This window comes from Zonotrichia leucophrys, chromosome 11, assembly GCF_028769735.1.
Source record: "Zonotrichia leucophrys gambelii isolate GWCS_2022_RI chromosome 11, RI_Zleu_2.0, whole genome shotgun sequence".
NCBI lineage: Eukaryota > Metazoa > Chordata > Aves > Passeriformes > Passerellidae > Zonotrichia > Zonotrichia leucophrys.
The window spans coordinates 9,340,890-9,360,887 of NC_088181.1; the positions used below are offsets into that span (position 1 = coordinate 9,340,890).

Sequence of the window (19,998 nt, forward strand, 5' to 3'; positions counted from 1 at the left end):
CCACCGCGGCCCTGTGCCAGTGTGTGTGTGCTGGCACAGCGCTGTGGCTCTGTCACCTCACTGCTGCCTCTGGGGACAGACCTGGCACTGCCCAGCACCACTCAGGGGCAGCGGATCCCCAACCTTTTCTCCTTCCAGCACTTTCTGGTTCTAGAAACAAATCTCCCCTATCTCTGTGGCCAGCCCTGAGATGAGGAATCAGCAGCACTCGCAGGAGTTCAGGCTTTGCTTTTCAGCTGGATTCATGGTATCCTGGAGCTGTCAGGCACTCCCCCCCTCTGGCTGTGGGGCGGTCCCGGCATGAGCTGGAGGCAGGAGCAGCAGGGACCTGTCTGAGCTCAGGACAGGGACACTGCAGAGTTTGTGACCCTCCCGATCAACCCCGCCTGGTTCGGTGCAGGCAGACCGAGGCTGCTTCCCTCAGTGACCTTTCTGCATGTGAGATTTCACCTCCTATTCCTGCTTGCTTATGTTTGTTTTGTGGGAGTCCCACTGAGAGTAAAGTGACTCAAAATACACAAATGGAGAGAAATAATTCAAACTGCATGTGATTTTAAACCTCCTTTTCAGTTGCAAATAGAAAGCTAAAACTGGTTGGCCATTAACTTCTGGCTTTAGGCCGAAATGTCTGTGCCTTTGGGGAGCTCACAAAGGCTAACCTGGATTCAGGTGTGCGTTTCCTGAGCACCCACACATTTTGCCAGAAAAAGAGACCCAAGAGAACTGTGCTGTGTCAGCTTTTCTTACCCTGGCTTTTCTTGGGGGCAATTAGAACTGCATAGGATCTCTATGTGAATTAAATTTTATAACACCCCTGGCCCCATGCCCAAGCTGCAATTTGCCTTCTTAAAAAAAAGAAGAAAAAAGTAATCCTAAAAATCTTTTTGCTGTTGTGATCCTGATGGTATCTATGTGACTGAGAGAGTGCCAGTAACACCAAATGAAGGTTTGACACTTGTTTAAACAAATTTGAGAGCTTGGAGGACATTTTCAGAACTGAACAACTGAGCTCCTTGAATCTCAGCAATGTGATTTCTTTTTAGTTAACTCCACCCCTGAGGATATTTTATGTTGCCTGGAGCCAGTGCTGTTTCTGCTTGCTGGTCCTGACTGCAGCACATCTCTGCTGTCTGCAGAATGGCCTTCAGTGAAGCCAACCAAGTGCATTTTGAATGAAAGAAACACCAGGTAGCTTGAAAGTTATCTTACAAGCTGAGAACAAAGACAACATTTAATTGCTTTCTAAATTTTTTCTACTTTGATTATTAAAGACTGAGTTGCTGTTTAAATATAATATTTAATGTCACTCAGAATTTTTCTGGTTTTAGGTCATGTCCTTCCAACCAAGCAGGAAATTTTTTTGTTGTTGTAAGTGATGGAATTCCATTTTACTCATCTGGTCCAGATGGTGTTTGACCTGCTAAGAGTTCATGTGCTGTTGGAAAAAATATTGGGTGTACTATATGTGAAAATGATACAAAGTCATGAAGGCAGGGTCTCTGTGGGGGTGGTCTGGGCAGGAGGGCACAAATGGCACAGAAAAACTCAACAATTTACATTAGAATGTGTCCTGCTTTATGTTTAATTGTTGCTTATCTAAAAAATCATTTTTGCAGCTTTACTGCTATCTAAAAAATAAATCTAAAAGAACATTGTGGGAGATTTTCCTGCATTCTGCTGTGAAGTAGTTGAAGTCAGCCTTTCACAGGAGTGGAAGTCTGTAATTGGAGACAGACCTGCTCAGTAACCAAAAATATTTTCTCTTTATTCTTTTCCCCTTTTTCTCTGTCTTTTGTATGTTTTGTATTCCTCTTTCTAGCTAAGGAAACCTTATTGGTCTCCAGTGTCATTTTAGCAGCTGGATTAGTTCCAAAGGGTTTAGGCTTGGGCAAGCAGCATTTGAGTCTCTCAGCAAACTCTGCTGACAGCCACAAAATGTATGGCTGTGCCTCTCCAAGGCACGATGTCATTCAGCCTGGATCTGGCCAGTGTTGGACTGCCTGTTATCCTCCATTGTTTGTGCAGCTTTTCCATTAGAACTTCTGTCAGTGCTGAGGTCAGATGGCAATGATGACATTCTTGGCATAGCTTCTTTTTTCATATCCTAAGAAAAAAATAATCCCATAGTAGCACTTAATTCAGTTTGAGTATTGCCTTATTTGTCCTACTGGCTTGATGGCTTATACTCCTCCTCCAGCTACTGTGACTACAGCCAGGCAAATGTCACAGGCTGGTATTTGCTGTTACTTGAATAAAGTTATCCTTGACCTCTCATAGTTGCTTTCTGTTGAAGATTTTATTAACCAATTTTTATTCCTGGTAAGGGAAGAAATGGTGGGAACATGGAAATGCAGAAATGCATGTGCTGGCAGAACTGTGTGTGCTGGTGAGTGCAGCAGGAACTGATCACAGCACAGACCTGAGCAGGAGCTGCTGAGACAGGCAGGGGGAGGATTAATGGCTGAGCAACCTTTCCACATGGAGACCCAGCCTGGAAAACACACCGGGTAAAGTTGAACCAATGGCAGTTCAACTGGAAATCTGCACATCTGCTGTCAACTGCAGCTGTTTCTGACCTGTAAATGGTTGTTGCACCTTTATTATGATGTAATCCTTAAAATGGCAAACCTTGAAAGTAAACCTTAATTCATTAAATCATAGAAAACCAGTGCTTTGGACAGGCTATGCAGCAGCTCTGGGGGCACTTCTTCAAGTGATGGAAGACTGGAAAAATCTGTTCTTGCATCATACTTAGAGAATTTCCTACTTGAAAACAGTGACATACTGACTGCTAGAAGTTTGTCTTGTCCTTTTCCAACACATTGCAAGAAACACTTGGCTGGTGGATACACGAGGGAGTTCTTGGAATATTTACAAACAGATCCTTTTATTGCTGTGAGAAAAAAATTATGATGCATGTAGGACAAAACTCAGCTATTCTGTGCTGTGTGTTTGTTACCTCCTTGGCAGAGAAGAATCCATCACACCTTCTGTACCAAGCTGTAGTAAATTGAGGAAGGCAACCCTGACCTTTCATGCCTTGTCCTAAAAAATGCTCTATGCCAGCCTAAATCCTTGATGTTGGTGTTGCTGCCAGAACCTTGGGGATGTGGAGAAGCTGGATTTAGGAACTTTTGTCTTTGATTCCAGACTCTGCAGTCATTAATGTGTGGAGGTATTTATTGAGACATGCTGCAGTTGTTAATACGTAGGGTGGTTATTGGTTTTTATTATTGCTTGTTTTCTAGAAAATATTTGCCTTCCCAACAGTCAGGATTTTCCACACTGCTGCTTCCCTGTCTTTCCTGCTTTTTATTACAAGAAGGACCTTTCTAAGCCATCAGTCATTTATCATTCCACTGTCAGAAGAACTTGGAAGAGTAGCTGTTCCCTTTTCCCTCCAGCTTACTTCATATGACACCACTGATTATCCAGCACCACATTCCCAAGCAATATTTTCATATCAAGTCCTCTTTAGGTGCACCACTTTTCTTTGATCAAAAATTACAGAAAAGAACAAGAACAGACTACAAACATTCTTCCAGCTCTTACCAGCAGGTGTCACAGCAATGACAGGAAGGAAGAGGTAAGTATTTATTTTTCAGTGTCCAGTAATAAAAACCACAAATGAAATTAAAACTTTACATTTGCAGCTTGAGAACTTGTATAGCCTGACTTTTCTAGTGGATCAATCTCTTCAAAAAGAAGATCTGTGGAACATCCAAGTCTTTGCAAAGTAAATATTTCTTTTCTATTGCTTCTGTATCTTAGTCTGGGGGCTTTTCCCTTGTTTTCTTTTGCATGTAGCAGGTGTTAACAAAAGTAACAATAGGTTAGAGTAAAATAATTTTTTAGAAGATCTCTGCAATGGCAATGATTTTTGGTTTTATGAATGACTGATAAAAATTATCTTTTTACCAGGCAGAATAAAGTTCTGAGTTAACTTCCTTTACCAGAGAAGTCTGTATGCAAAACTATGCATTAATTTAAATATATTGAAAATCCTTTTTTCTTTTCCATGGCCTTCTACATATCTCAATACTTCACTCACTACAGCAGTGGCTGGTTCCTGAATACTGTTATTGTAAATTAATTGAAGCCAAAGGGCAAAGAAAAAAGGTAGGGACAAAACAGCTCGAGCGGAGCATGTGGTAGATACAGAACATACATTGGTATTTTGAGTTGGGCAGGGAGAGAGAGGCCCAGAAACAAGCAGCAGGAAGAGAGTGTGTTGTGAAATATTGTAAGGGAATAGTGGCTACAGTATGAGAAGTAAAAGACCTTGTTTTCTGCCAGCATTTCCTTTGGGTCTGGGTCCCAAGTGAAAACATCTCGTTACTCTTCTGAAGGAACTGGCTTGCACAGGACATTCCTTTTCTCTGATTACCTGCAGCACCAAACCAGTGCTGTGCAAGGCAGCAGCGCCGTTTCCACCGTGCCTGGAATAAAGCCCGGTCTGCGCACCGAGAGCCGTGCGTGTGCCAGCGCTCCCGTGCCCCCCCAGCACCGAGCGGAGCAGCCTCCAGCCCATTTGCATCTGCAAGGCGACTTGAACTGACGGCAAAGGAGACGCAGTCAATGGCTTACTGCTGGTGTCGGTGTGTGCTAATTATACCCCGGGTAATCACCCTGCAGAACATGTGAACAGCTTTCAAACTGCCGGCGCTATTTTTACTGAAGCTCGGCTATATTTACCGTGCTTCGGCTGGTGCCACTCGAGCATCCCCTTTCTGGTGTATTTATAGCCAAACGCAGCTGAAGGGAACGGGCCGGGACAGGCGCTCCGCGGGACGCTGCTCCCAGCCCGGCCGGATCGCGGCTCCTGCCGCTCTCCCTGTGCGGGTGAGCGTGGCAGCCAAAGGCCGCAGCTTCTGCTCCGAGCTCGGCTCCGAACAGCCCCGCACCGCCCTGGGCAGGGAAAGGGCCCGGCAGGAAACTGCAAGGAAATAAAAACCTTTCCAGTAGCACCGAGATCACTGAGATGAGATACACATTGTAAGGCCTGGCTGTACCCACAGGGACTTCCCTCCGTGCTGCCTGATCAGCCAGGATTTGGCAAGTAATGTAAACTTTGTTGGAATTTCACATTTATTTCAGAAACTGTTTAACTACATCTATGATAATATCCTTTCAGGAATGGGAATTACTTTTTATGATGAACTCTCTTGAATAATAATTTCTGAAAAAATCTTTCAAAAGAATCTCGTGATTGTTTAATTGAAGCAGTAACAGTTGCAGTACCGTGCAGGCTGATGCTCTGCCAGCACTGCCAATCAGCTCTGAGGCAGGGGGAGGTTCACAGGCTGGCTCCAATCTGAGCCCCAGTCTCTGCCAGATCACCTTCCAGGGGGAATATCCAATGCCCCTCACTTCCCCTGTCCCAGCCTGGCACAGCTGGTTACACTGCACCACAAATGGAGATTCTTCCCACTACATCTGGGTCTGCATTTCAAATAAATGACAATGTATTTGCATTATTTTTATTTATTTGAACACTATGATTTAAGAGCCTAAATGCAAGTTTTTCCCTTTATTTCTGCAAGTAGCACTGCAATCATAACTTACAAAAATGTTTAAAATACAAAATGTACATGAAATTACAATACAAGGCTCTGTAAACATCTAGAACTTAATCTTTATTGTCCCACATTTTTAAATATAAAATTTCAATTTGAACGATTTCCAAACCTCAAGGAATGACATCCATTATGAGTATCAAAAATAGAGTTTCAAAGCTTTGTATCAGAACAAAACCATTTTTTCATTCTTTGGTTTAAAAAGGGTGGCAGTTCCCCTGATAACAGGTAAGTTTTACTACAGAAATTCAGATTCCTAGTTTATGGTAATTTCACAACTCACCCCTGTCCCCCTGGATTAATATGCTACCCCCTTTTTTTTTCCCCAAACATTGATCTTTGACCCTCCTTATAGAAAAGCGACCTTATCATTAAGGCTTTCCTTCAGGATAATCTAAGTTATTAAAAATTTTTGGGAAAGAACTCAGGGAGAAGACAGGACTTAAGGACAAGGAAGTGGATGCCAACAAAATATTAACAGTTGCCGGGTTCTGTTGTTTAATTAAATTTGCATAGTCCAATAGAGATCATGTGCTTTTTATATCACTAAAATTATACAAGATTAACAGTCTTTATCTACGTTATCACACAAGCTAAAATAAAATTAAGACCCTTGTATTGAAGCTTTTACAAGGCAAATACAAAACTGCTTTAGTATCCAAAGCTATATTTTTTTTAAATTTCATTTTTAAATAGGAAAGCATTTCTATGTCTACAGGCATCAAGGTATTTAAAGGCATCAGAAAATTTAGTGCATAGCAACTCCGGATTGTTTGGGCTCCTATACTTTAGGTACAGTGTGAATTCCAGCTACTTGGAGAACTTGCAAGGAGAGTCTGTACCAGCAGGATAAAGGAGCATAAATCCCATACAGTATGAAAAGCTTTTCAGTCAGAATTCTCCTACAAACAATGCTTAATGCAAAAGACCCAATACATGAATGAAAACTGGAACGTGCCTTGCCACCAGCACACACTGTGAGACAATGACATGGTTTACAGCATTGTGTGGTTTGGTTTGTTTTGAAGGTGTTAAAAACAGAAGTAGATGTATTTCTGAGCATGTGAGTTCTTTCTAGGACCTTTAACACACACGAGTAGAGGACAGAGTAAAGCACCATTGCTGAGGGACAATTGCAATATCACACTTTCCAGATTCCAGCCCTGCCAATTATTTCCTGCAAATGTCAAGATTTGCACCACTCAACAGTACATTCACAAAAAGGATGCTTAAGATTCCCAGCAGGTACACAGTGGCCTTGCATTAAGTTGTTTGAAATAATTATGATACATCAAGTTAGTAGCCTCAGGCTGCAGTCTTAAAAGGAAGTACATGATAAAATTACAATTTTACCCACTTAATATGGTCTTTAGAAGTTCATGATTCAGCTGTTACAGAGATGAGATTACAGCTATGGTATTGCTTGGGCACTGACTTCACTCCAGGTGTAAGGTTCTGCCTGCAAAAGGCTCAATCCAAAGTTTTCCCCATCACTGTTTGCCAAAATGCAACATCAGTAGAGGCTGTGTTTGCTTTCCCAGGTGTTGTAACTCAGCACAGCTCTCCACTGTCAGACCCCTTCATTCCTTTGAAGTCTCCAAAGGGAATGTGCTCCCCATGTGTTAACTGCTAAAATGGCTACACTTGCCTGAACTGGATCCAATGCAAATATATTTTCCAATTTTCTAATTCTTTGTGTTAATTCACTCTTAACTTTTGTTAGATCGTCATGGCTCACCCAAATGAGCACTAAAAGGAACACCTTGGATGTTCTGAGCTCCCTGTACTGCTGGCCTTTGCCATGACTGGTGTACCCTGCGTGTCCCATGGAGGGAAGCTCTGCAATGAGTGATTCCTGGGGAGGGAAAAGGCTGTGGCCTCCACAGGCACTGCTGGATCCTCTCCACAGTGTCTGATTGGAAAGGCCAGAGATTTTTAAGTAATGATGTAAACAGATTGTTTCAAATTCATCAGATTGTGGGGATAAAGGAGATGCATCCTCAGGGCACAGCAGAGTTTACTGCTGCTGCTGAATTTGTGTATTTCTTTGGTAGCTCCTGCTTCACACCTTTGAAATGAAACATGGACACATGGTACTGCCCAACCACTAATTCACAGTAAATTACTTTTAGCAAACTCACATTTACAAACAGCCTGAATTTAAGGAACTGCAAGTGTCATCTCCTTAGGAGTTCCAAGTGGCATGGTTGGGCATACAGAATACAAAAGATAACAGATGTGATCAGATGATCTATTGCATTGAAAACTTGAATGCCACTGAATTGGTGATTTCAAACCCATATTCTGCAGGGATAATGGGAATATTTAGATCCTCAGCAAACATTAAATTTTCTCCTGTATCTAACATGGCTTTGATGTTGCTGTTCTTTAATCTAAAATCCTACTGCTCAAATTTGATTACAAATGTAACTTGCTAAGAAAAAAGCTATTTCAAGAAGGAGCCTGTGCTAATAAAGATCAGGAAGATTATCCACAAAGTTATAAAAGTTAAATTTTGGAATGTAATTTCTATCCCAACACTTTCATGATGGAATGGTCTTTTTGCAGCCTATCAAGTAACATCTTCAGTTTATAAACAAGTGCAGATCTACATTTGGCTTTGCTTCCTATGAATCTAAGAAAGAAAACACTACAGTATTCATATACACAATGGCTTCCATGGCATTGGCTTCAGATGACAGGTACAACTTGCCACTGGAAGATCTTATTAAGAAAAAAAAAAATGAAACAACAGAAGCTTTAAAGGCTTTCCAAAATGACCAAAAGGTGTTACAAATCATCAGTTACAAACTATACTACCTCTAAGGGCAAGCAGCACACTGAAGATGTGCATTAAATCTTCCACATTCAGGACTGTGAATATTATAAGAGCAAACTAACACCTCCACACATCTGAAGCACTTAAAATATAAAAGTATTCTATTTAAATGCAAAAAGCAAAGCTTGTTTGTAACTTTAAAACAGTTAAAATATCTGGTGTAGATTCTGTGTGTCCATTTTAAGAAGTCTCTTTACAGCATCTGAGGAACTATAATTAAAATGCTCTGTCTCTACATCAAAAATGTAACCCACTAAAAGGGCTTTGCAAGGATCCACTGTTCCAGTTCATAAAGGCCACAGAGTTGGAAGCACAGTAAGTCTAAGGAGGAAGAGGATGAAGAAATCTTCAGAGAAACTGTGACATTTTCATGGATGTTGAGTCGTTAGCTTATCCATTACTGGATTCCATCAGATATTCTCGTCTCCAGAGACCCAGGACACGGATGTGCAGGCTGGCTGGCCACTGGTGTTCCATGTGACACTGAGATCTGGGACATATCTCTTCCTATGATCTCATTCACTATAAAAAAAAGAAGAAATATTAAAAATTGACAGTTTTTATACTTTCCAAAAGGCAGAACTCATCAGCATAACCCTTTTAAAAATAAATACTTTCAGAGCTGAGCCTTGATGCTGTTATGTAACAGGAGATGAATGAGGAGCCTGGCTTCAGAAACAGTTAAGCAAGAGGGAAAAAACGTCCTGCCATAATCCCTGCAGGAGAATCCCTAAGCTCCTTGAAGGAAATAAGCACATGAGCATTCATGACACACAGGTAACTGAAAGGCACAGCACAGGTCAGGTTTATTGAGATTTCCCCACAGAACTCCTTCTGTTCAAGAGTGTGACAAGTACAACAAATAACTCCAGCAACTCCTGGCTCTTTCAGGCTACTTACAGAACTTCCTGAGAACCTGGATTCAGGTTAAGAGAATATTCTTTTTAAACACTACATACCTATTAACTGGGCCAGTTATCTGTATACTTGCATTTCTGAAACCACAGTAACTGAATTATATCAGTCAATTTCCCTACAGTGAAGATTCAGGATGGACTAATACACAGGCCAGTTTGTGTGTCAACTTCAGTCAAGTTTAATCAACTTGTACTATTTAAAAGTGAGGGACACCTCCATGAATGTGACAAAGTTAACCTAGCTTATTAAGAAATTATAATCTTGAAGTCCTACTCTAAATCCTATGTAATTAAATGCAGGACAATTGAGGTTGGAAGATGATAAAAATTATAATTTTAAAGGCTAAGTGTAAAAGCAGTGATAGAAATGTCTATTTTACAAAAATGGACCTTGGTAATGTTATCAAAGAAAACTGAATAACATTCTATGTGGACATGAAAAATATATCATTAAATAATAATGACAAATTTTAGAAAAATATTGGACCATAACCACAATCTAAATTATTATTTCATTGTTAGAAGCAATGAGTCCTGTCGATTCCCATTACTGAGTGGGCAGTAAGTTACACATAATCTCCTTCTCAGCAAGACTTTGAATAGGCTGAATTATAGAGGCCTTTCCTTAATCATTGCATGAGTTTGCTTGGACCTTCTACAAACAGGTATTTAATGGATCTTTTTGTTGACTAAGGACCATTTTTATGTTTAGAACGTTTTGTTCTGCTAATAAGCTGCTTCTATTGAACACCTTAACAGATCTGGAACCCAGGCTTTTGCTGCTTTGTTCTCTATTGGGTAATTTTACAGAACAGTGTTGAGGTAGTTCATCACCTTTCTTAATGCTTCCTTAATTTTCCATAGCAGGATTTACTTTCCTACCAACTATTCCTGTCTGGTAGAAGCATAACAAAACCAATCTACAGCTGGTGTAAATTGTGTTTCTAGCACTGAACAGCCTGAGCATTGCCATTTGTTGCAGTAGGATCCATAAGTGGTTCTGAAAGGAAATTTATTAATAATGTGAATATGCTGAAGTCCATGTAACTTAGAAAATTCAGCTCTGAAAAGAAGTTGTGTCACTCAGGAGAGCATTAAAACCACCTCCTGCACAGCCCTGTGTGTAATGGAGGAGTTTGTTATCCACCCCTGCAATGGTTTTCTCCTCACGAGTGCAAGGACAGCTTGTTACACCCTGGTATTGAAGCCAAGGGTTCCAACAGGGGTGTAACACACCATGGAAAAGCCAATTCCCTCAAGCATGACAAGATGTGCAATTCATCTGGCTTAGAAAATCCTGCATTCAATGAACCTAACTGCACCAGGACACTGCAAACTGTGTGACTGCAGGTAGGGCACTTTTCTAAGAACTTTGATTAGGCCAACACAATACACAAGTAAAAAACTGCTAAATAAACCCACAACTTTTTATTTTTTAAACAAATGATAGGTGATTATTCATAAGAACTGTGCTCCACCAGCTTCTGTCAGGGCATTCATTAGCCTGCTCTCAGGAGCTCCAACAGCTCTTATCCACTGAACAGCAGCTCTGTGCAAACCCAGTGTCCCAGCTGCTCAGTACTGCTAAAACTTTCATGAGTGCTACAATAAAAACATTACCAACAACATTCTGAAGCTCAGTATTTTGAAATTATTAGTTACTTCCCTTAAGTTTTGATGGCTGATCTGTATCTGTACTAGCACCATCAACACAAACTGGTCTGTCCTGCAATGTTTTGTAGTTCCCACAGGCAGAGGTGTTTAACTGACCAGCACGTAGCCATTGGCACTGCATTCTCCTCTGAAGACAATAGCTGGTCACATGGGGTTTTATTTGCCAAACTTCTGCAGAAGTCATTGTGTAGAATATTAAAGCTACAGGTTAGTTTGTGTTGCTTTGTTCTAAATAATCACTGATTTGTTTATAAGAAGCTGTTTGTAGCCCAGTGGGGTTTTTTTGCAATACTTTTAGCATGTGGTGAATACAGATTTATCTGGTGTACATGGATTTCCATTAGAGATATCTACCATTTCTTAGGCACATGTCTTCATTCCAATGAAGAATTCTAGTGGAGGAACCTTACTTGTCCCAGTGACTTTGCAAGAATTGCTAATTTATAAAACCAACCAGTATTCAAGTGTGCTTTTTTCAAAATAAGATGTAAATCAGAGTTCTGCTAGAGCACCTTGCAGGCCTCAAGAAAAGGCTGAAAATGCTTTTCCTGCTGTGTCTGACCAAGGCATTTTTTCACAGACCTTGGCCTCCCAACTAACACATCTTCCTATTCTGTACTTTCCAGGAATGTCCATTTCAGCTGTCTGGAACTCTGTACCCAACAAATGGACTGGGGGGAGCCTGCAGACTCCAGAACACTCTCCATTGTTTAGATGAGGTACAGATGAGGATAAAAATAAAGGCTTCAGAGAAAGGAGAACTTGCAGAAGGCAGCAGCTCAGATCAGTCTCTAATCTTTCAAGGCACATATAATATTCATATAATACCAGCATTATCAGAATTTGTCTTTCTGATGGGGAATGGTATAAATTAAAGCAGTTTCAAATGTAAATCATGTAGTCAGTAAGAGATAAAATCTTGCATAAAAATGTACAAGGCTGAGGGTGAAATCATCCAACATTTTCCTTTTTGTATTAAAGACTAAAAGAGAAATTCAGGTCAGTATTTGAATGCATGACGTGTCACCTTCTTCCAGTGAGAGGCAAGCACACAAGATGTAACAGTCTGTGATTAAAACTGAAAGCTTAATTAATGTGCATAAATACAGGTTTTCTACAATATTGTCTAGCAAAACTCAAATTCTTCAGGTGACAAATTGGGAGAGGAACAAATTTCAACAATTCTGATAAAGGACAAGCTCAGGCTGTACTGCTGATGCTTTATAAACAAAAGAAAATTTCTTTACTTTTATAAAACCGCTTTTCCTACCTCTCCTATTTTTGACTATGGGCTGCAGGGGCTACTCTGTCCCAAAAATATACAGATTTCATACTCCCTTTTGCTTAACCTTAAGAGCCATCCCATTAGCAACTAGACACTGGGAAAGCAGCATGCATGGCTTTGTTAAACCTCCTTGTCTTGATACCATTTCCTTTCTTCAGCACAAGTTTCAGGGGAAGGCTGCAGAGCTTGTTTGGGATTCTGCAAAACAGAACTCCAGGAAGGTTTTCATGTTCTCTGTGCTCTATCTGCCAGCTTTATGCATTTTGTAGTTCATACTTTTGCTGCCTCTTTGGAGAGAGCCAGTTTCATTAGACTTTAGATGAACAGTTGTGCAAGCAGACCTTGACTTTTCAGTGCATGGCCCCTCCAGTTAATCCCTGCCTGTTTGGTACCTGTGGTGCAGGTGCTGAATGCTGATCCCACAGCCTGGACCCTCCACTCACTCCTCAGGTCAGGAGGAACCAGAAATGCCTTACACACTGAATCACTACAGAGGCCTTGCTAGTATTTAGTAATCATGTGGTACCTACTGATACCTAAAATCATTCTGAATGATCAGTGTCAGCTGAGTGGATGATATCAAAAATGCCACAAAGTGTTTCCTGTGCTAACAGTCCAGGTCAATAATCCTGAAATGACAACTGGAGCAGACAAAGAGAGAGAGGGGTGCACACACCACCCTGTGTACACTCATGGCACATTCCTCCATAACAACACTGATAACTGCACTTTGAAAACTTGTCAGATATGGCACAGATCAAAATGTGATACAGCAGGTTTTTAAAACACTTTTTTCTCCTTTTTTGGATATTGGGTTGTGAAATGAAAATTATTTTAACAACTTTTCTTTGTCTATGTAATTGACCTCTTTGGCAGTTTTCCCAGATTTCAGAATTTCAGCTGTTACTTTATTTGCAATAGTTTCACCTTTTCCTCCCTTAGTATTTATCTAGAACATAAGCTGGCTGGCAAATTTATACTAACAGTTAAAAACAGAGGGTGCAGAACAGAAGTTAAATTGGTGGGGAGAAAATCTGCTACAAACAGATTAGATTGGCCTGGTCAGTACTGGTGATACTGCAATATTGCATTGCAAAGCTTTCCCTCTCTGTGGTGCATTGGAAAAGGAGCAACACACTGCACTGAGAAAGCACCAAATGTCAGATAGAGGCTCCAGCCTACAAAATGAAAAATTGCAAAATATGAAGCAGCATCCTAACAATATGGGTAGAACAGAGTAGAAGTAGCTCTGACTTTGGGATCTGCTGTAAAATAAGAGCAACGACTTACTCTGTTGTACTGGGTTCTTCCCATGGTTTTCATTTCCCATTGTGCTCTGCTTGCCTATTTCCAGTCCCTGCTCACTGCACAAGGGGCAGCAGCTGGAGCAATGAGGCCTCCCTGCCCCTGCCCCTGAGGATTTTGCCTCTGGTCACTGAAGGCTTGCCCTGGACAGCTGACAAAGCCACAGCCGGACAGCCAGGCTGCTCAGGATGAGCTCTTCAAACTTTGCAACTTGCTATTCACAGTTTTAAGACCTAGAGTTAGGCTGAAGAGCTCAGCCATTTGTGCAGTGAGTGACACCCAGAGCTGTGGGTGCTGATCCCATCAGCTGTTCCAGCACTGAGCAACCCCTCTGGAGAAATTCCCACCTACAGAAAGTGATCCATGTTCACGGATTTGAACAGAACAGAGCTCTTGTGCTATCAAGCAAGACATCAGCATTAGAAGCTGGTGCTTCTAATAACAAATTCCTGAATGCTCTGGATAAATTAAGACCCCCCCAGAACTATGAATTTAGAGTAACAAGTTCTCTTAAGGTGTTTTTAAGGTGTTTGAAGTTCTAATATCAAAAGTAAAGGCATTATCCCCCTTAATCAAATGCCAAGCAAAAACATGCTTCTGAATTGCTCTGTATCTAATTTCCCCTCTCATTGTGCTAAAAGACAAATATTTTGTACTGGAGCACAAAGGAAAACAGAAGTATATCTAAGTATATATATCTTTTATAAGAATATAAGAAAAGGAAATTCATGAACCTACAGGCCTTTCAGGGAATAATGCAAGTAACCCTCTTTTTCCTTGCAGGAAGCCACTAATCTACTTTCTACAGGACAAGCAAGTATCTTTATTGGCAGTTACCAAACATTTTAGGTTTTTCTAAGTCAAAAATACTTCCTGAAAACCTCTATGGAGAACTTCAGGCAAACCAGTTCAGATTACAGACCACTGCAATGGGCAAGAGCAGAGACGTGCAAGATACAACAATGCTTCCCCAGGGTGTTCCACCAGCCTCCAAAATGTGTTTTTCCCAGGGAACTCCTGAGTTAGACACAGTATCTTTTGTGCCAAATCTTCCCATTTGGATTTTTCTCTCTGGGATCTTTTAAGGTCTGTGCAAAATTCTGTCAACTGCAACATTCTGTGACAGCAGATTGCAAAGCTTAACTCCCCATAGCAACAGCAATGCTTTTCAGATGTGCTGAACCTGCCCCAGGATTACCTGATGGTCACTTACTGGTTTCCTTCCCAGGAATTACCTTCCATTACCTTTTCTGTGCTTCCCACTCACTTTATTGTATTTGGCATTTTCTCCTCATTCCTTTTTTTGGCTGCAGAGTTCTAGCAAATCCAACAACAGGCATTCATCTAATTCCTTTGTGGCATCAGGGACAAAATGTGGCCACAAAATAGATCTAAGGAGTAGCATTTTCTTATTCTCTGCTGTTCCCTGGACATTCCTAGCATTTATTCACCCTTTCAAGACTACTTTTAACACTACTGAGCAAGTTCTCATGGTTCTCATGATTCTTATTTTAAATTCAAGACAGCTTTGAATGAGAATAGTTAGCACTGTATTGATGAGTGCAGGTTTGATTCCTTCCCTTACTCTCATTTTCACTTTAACTACCTGGTTTCCTTTAATCACAAGATCTTGCTGTAGAGGTTTCTGGACAGTTTTTGGTTTTCACCCTTCTGAAAAGCAGAGCAGCAGCAGTGTCACATTTACCCAGGCTCCACATCAGGTTCTACTTTACACTTAACTGCTGCTTGCTCTTCCAGAGCTGCTGTCTGCCATGTCATCCACTTGAGGACAATTGTCACTGTCACTGCTCTGAAACCTTTCTGCTGACACCTTACACTGAGGCAGATCCTGCCACATGTCTCTTTTTCAAAGGATTCTGGCCATGACAATCTCTAGTTCTTCAATTGTTAACATCAATACACAAAACTTTCTAACATCACTTACCTAATTTTAACTGAGTAACTGATTGGTCATCTGTTGGTTACATTTCCCATTTAACTTCATAATTTTTATGTTCTGTTCTGATTTCTGCATATGGAAGCAGCTTGTAGTCTCTCTCACAGCAGAGTAATTGCACACTTAAGAACCTTCATAAATAATCTGCAGACTGCTTGCAACTGTGTGACCCTTCTGACCACCTATTATATTTTCATAAGCTTGGTTGTTTTCTACAATTTGCCTTTTCAAGTTTGCCACAGTCTGTGATGCTGAAACTGCTACAAAACAAAATTTAATTTTTTCAAGAAGTTTTTGTGCACTCCTTTCAACCAAATAAAGAGCTGTTTCCTCATGTGGGTTCTCCTCATGTTTTGGTGCTCCCTGTAGCAGTCACCTCACTTACCCTCCTATAAAGGATGACTCAAGTATTCCATTGGTTATTTCCTGCCTTTGTAGATGCTCTGATCTCCTGCAGCACACTGCAGTCACAGTTGCTCTCCTCCTCAGCAGTATAATTTAGAAGCTGTGTTCTTCCTAATTTAAGCCTGAAAATTGGCTCTGTAAAAATTCTGTACTGGCAGTGGATACAGTTAACTTGTCTGATTTGACACTGAGCATTCTTCAAGGTACAAAACCATTCTACTTTCCTCTGTATCCTATCCTGTATTAATACCAAACTACATTGTGCCAAATACACAAAATACCCATTATTTTCATTTTAAAAAATGCCATGTTTCTCAATTGCATTTGTCAAATGCTAACACTTGTGTGTAAACGTGTTTCTGTCTGGGTTTCTGTTTGTGTGCCCTTTATAAAAGGGACCTGTCAGCATACATTTCATAGGCCTAAATTTGGGGTTTACCACACTATGTGTTATTTTTCACTTGGGGACACTGGTATTTGAGGGTTATTTTATTATTAGCCTGAATTTCGATTTTTCAAGAACTCCTGGTCTTCAAAAATTATTCTGAACCTACCAGATTCTGAAGTGCACAGGATAAAGTGCAGAACACCGAAATAATCTAAGTAAGTTATAACTCTTATTTTACTAATTGATTTGCTGTTTAAAGACACAGGAATGTCAGCTTGGTGTACAGTCCTTTCCCTGGCTTTGCCATTCCAAATAGGAGCTACTTACCTTACTAATAACATTTTGATAGGTAAGGAAAGCAGAATTAAGTTTCTTGAAAGCTGGCAAAAGACCAGTGTGGTTTATTTCAGTTTCACAGGCAAACTTAGGATCAGTCTACACAGTAATTGTGTGAAAGTTTTATGAAGATCTTGGTTATTTCACTGTTACCAAATCTACTGTGCATTTACAGTTATTAACCTTTACAAATCTATGGAGAAAGTAGAAAATGTTATAAGTCTTTATAATGTATACGTGCATGTATTAAGAGGAAAGGGACAGTATAGTTCTTTGGCATTTTAGGCATCTTTGTAATAAAGTGAAAACCACTAAAGTCTAAACACAAACAAGACCAAAAGACCACGCAACAATTCTAATACCATTAGTATTTAGAAGTGTCATAGGGCCTAATTATCTTGCTTATATGAGAAATAAAGAAGCTGAAATAATAAATCCAGATATTCTTACCCAATTATAGTGCACATTCAACTCTAAATCTAGTTATGGACCTGTATTCCTAATATTCTGACTGGAGGTGCATGCCACTGTATTCCATCTATTTAAATTGACATTGCTTCATCTTTTTGAAAAAGAGAAACATTCAAAATTTCTCAGTTGAGTGATCTGGCCACTCTTCTACCTTGTCCATATTTGGCTTAAGATTTTCAAATCCTCTTCTGCTATTTTACTAGATCCTACAGCACACAGGAAGTTCTGTGGCAGCTCTGTATACTTTGAGTGGAGGTTTTTATTGAGTGAGTGTACACCTGGTTCACAAATGCTAAATTTCCAACTATTTCAGAATACACAGGTGTCTGGTTATAGCAATACTTCAGCATTACACAGTGCTTTTCACTCGCAGCTCTTAAAACTCTTACAACACTTTCCCCTTTCCTTTGTGCTCCAATTTCAAACATTGAAGCATTTCAGTAAGCAGACTCACCCTCTAGATTTTCCACAAAGGAGTTGGACATGAGTGCTGAATGTTGAGTCCATTTCTCTGTTGAACCTGATGGCTGGTATTCCAGGTCAGAGATAAAACTGTCTGTGTCAGAGAAGAAGACAGACATAACTACTGACTGGACTAAACCAAAAGTTACAGTTCACTCAACCAGGAAGTGATTTTCATTTTTCTTTTAATAGCACTAAATTGAAATCCCCCATTTCATTCACAAACACTGCGTATGTGACATAAGTAACTATTTATAAGTTATCAGAGTACTTATTAAAACATTATCACTTTTCCTGTATATTTACTTGTATATTTACTTTCATTTAGCAGCCAGAGCCATAAAGGTAATGGTTATTTTTTTGGATGTCTGCACAGTTGCATCATCATGAATTTATACTACTTAAATCTGATTTTAGTATTTGTGTTTAGAACATTCCTCCCTCAGTTTTTCCAATTTGCTTTACTTACTGTGGTCAAATTAGAAGTACTTGTGGCACTGGACAGCAACTCCAGGGTGGGCAAAGGAGTCCTAGTGAACCAAACCTGTTGTGCCATTTTGCCTCTGCCCCAAGCACAGGGAGCTGTCCCAGTGCACACCCTGCCCAAGGCACGGCTCTGCAGGACACCCAGTGCTGTCTTGGCACAGGTGGCTCCCTCAGCCTTGGGCCACGTGAGAAACCCTGCAGGTAGTGCAGAGCTGCATTTCATGGAACTGCTTTCCTAGAGGAAAAATCAATGTCAAATAGTGTGTTCATTATTTTAACCAACAAGTCTGTGTTTATTCAGTTGTGATCGGTGGCTAGGCAGAGCTTACAACAGGGCTGGATTTGGTTTTTTTTCCTGCCCAAGACAGGGTTGCAAATTCAGTCAACTAGGCTTTAATACAATTAAGAAAATTATTCTGGACCCTGGCTAATTTGTGCCTTCTGGATAGAGGCACACACTTGTTTTGCCAGCATGGTATCTAAGCCCTGCTTAGGGATGACTCCTGGGAGAACAAAGGAATCTACTCTTACTTCCTTCTGAAATTCAAGCAGCTCAAATTACCTCTTTGGGTGACTTCTTATGCTTAATTGTTCAAAGTGTAAAGTTACACATGTTTAAATGGGAAGTGGAAAGCATTATCTGGGTTTCAATGAAAATGTCCGCTGCTATTGTGAAGGAAAGGAGTAAATTAAGGACAATTTCTTGTCAAATAATAGGAGATAAGAAAAGATCATTTTCCCCATCAATTACGGTAGAAACAGCAAGAAAGTGATATTTAAATAAAGATCTAATGAATCCAGGGAGATGGGCAGGAAACTGCCTCGTGAGGAAACAAATTAACTGTACCAACAATCCTCTTTGGAAAGGTGAAGCTTTCAAAAGAGCAGACAACAAACACTGCCAAAAAGCCTCCAGAGAGAACAGTGGAGTTCATTAGCTTATAAAGCAACAGCCTCTGCACCATTAAGACAGCACAGCTTATACAGTAAGGATTATATGTCACTCTGGCAGGAAAATATATTTCTGAGCAATTTTTCTAATTAGTTTCATCCTTAGCAAGATCCTGAGGTTCTTGCGTGCGCTACCAAAGCTGCTGACAGTGGTGAGTGTTTGCTTTTATCAATCCCTGACAAATTGTGCCATGCACAGCACACACAGCATCTCCAGCCAGCACCTTCTGGAACAGAGCATGCACTGCCCTCAGGCACACACTGCTTCTTGTTTGGGAAACGTGGGACATGAAACAACAGCCTTTTCAACTCTGTGATACAATATAAAGATTTTGTTCTAACACACATATTAGGCAGAACTTGAGGTACCAGAAAAATATACATTAAAAATACCTTTATACTTTGTAATACCCTAAACATTTGAGAAAGCTTTCTGTACCCAAAGAATATAAAGCCAAAATAAAACCTAAGAAGTTCAAACAAAAATCAAGAAAAATGACACCTGGTAGATCTGTTTAACTGATCAAAAATTCATACTTTTCTGAATGAACTCATTGTCCTGACTCAGTCTTTAAGTAAAGAAAGTTTAAGAAAAGCTTTAAACGCTCAATTATGAGCACTCGGTTTGGGTGAAAGCAGGAAGTCAACTTTGAATTAGAGTTCTGTTATGGGTACAGGCAGACCAAAGAGCTCCTGGAGTTATTCCATTTGGTTTTCAGGGTCTCCTCCTACAGGAGTCAATTAACTTCCTGTTTTTGTAGCACTATCTGATTAAAAGTTTGGCCTGTGTATCCTTTACTGCTGCTGAACTGGAGCAGGATGTGCAGGCTGTGGGACATAACCTAGAAGATATACTGGTTTTAGAAGAGTAAATCTCCCAAAATATTCTAGAATGCATGATTGTCTGCAGTGCTGCTTCAGTGAGTAGCAGAGAGTGGAGTTTTTT

The 19,998-nt window shown here is 40.3% G+C and overlaps 1 protein-coding gene across 2 annotated transcripts in view; it reads right to left on the reverse strand.

Annotated features, from left to right (window-relative positions):
• Window positions 1-5,478: 5,478 nt before the first annotated feature.
• Window positions 5,479-19,998, reverse strand: part of NFATC3 (nuclear factor of activated T cells 3) — a 65,183-nt gene continuing 50,663 nt past the window's right edge. Inside the window, exons 10-11 of one of the 2 annotated variants that reach the window (XM_064723065.1) lie at window positions 17,608-17,709; window positions 5,479-8,937 (exon numbers count right to left, since the gene is read on the reverse strand). In XM_064723065.1, coding sequence (XP_064579135.1) covers window positions 8,813-8,937; window positions 17,608-17,709 — 227 coding nt within the window. In that variant the 3' untranslated portion in view covers window positions 5,479-8,812. The remainder of the gene's footprint in view (window positions 8,938-17,607; window positions 17,710-19,998) is intronic. The other variant, XM_064723066.1, reaches the window with a different exon arrangement.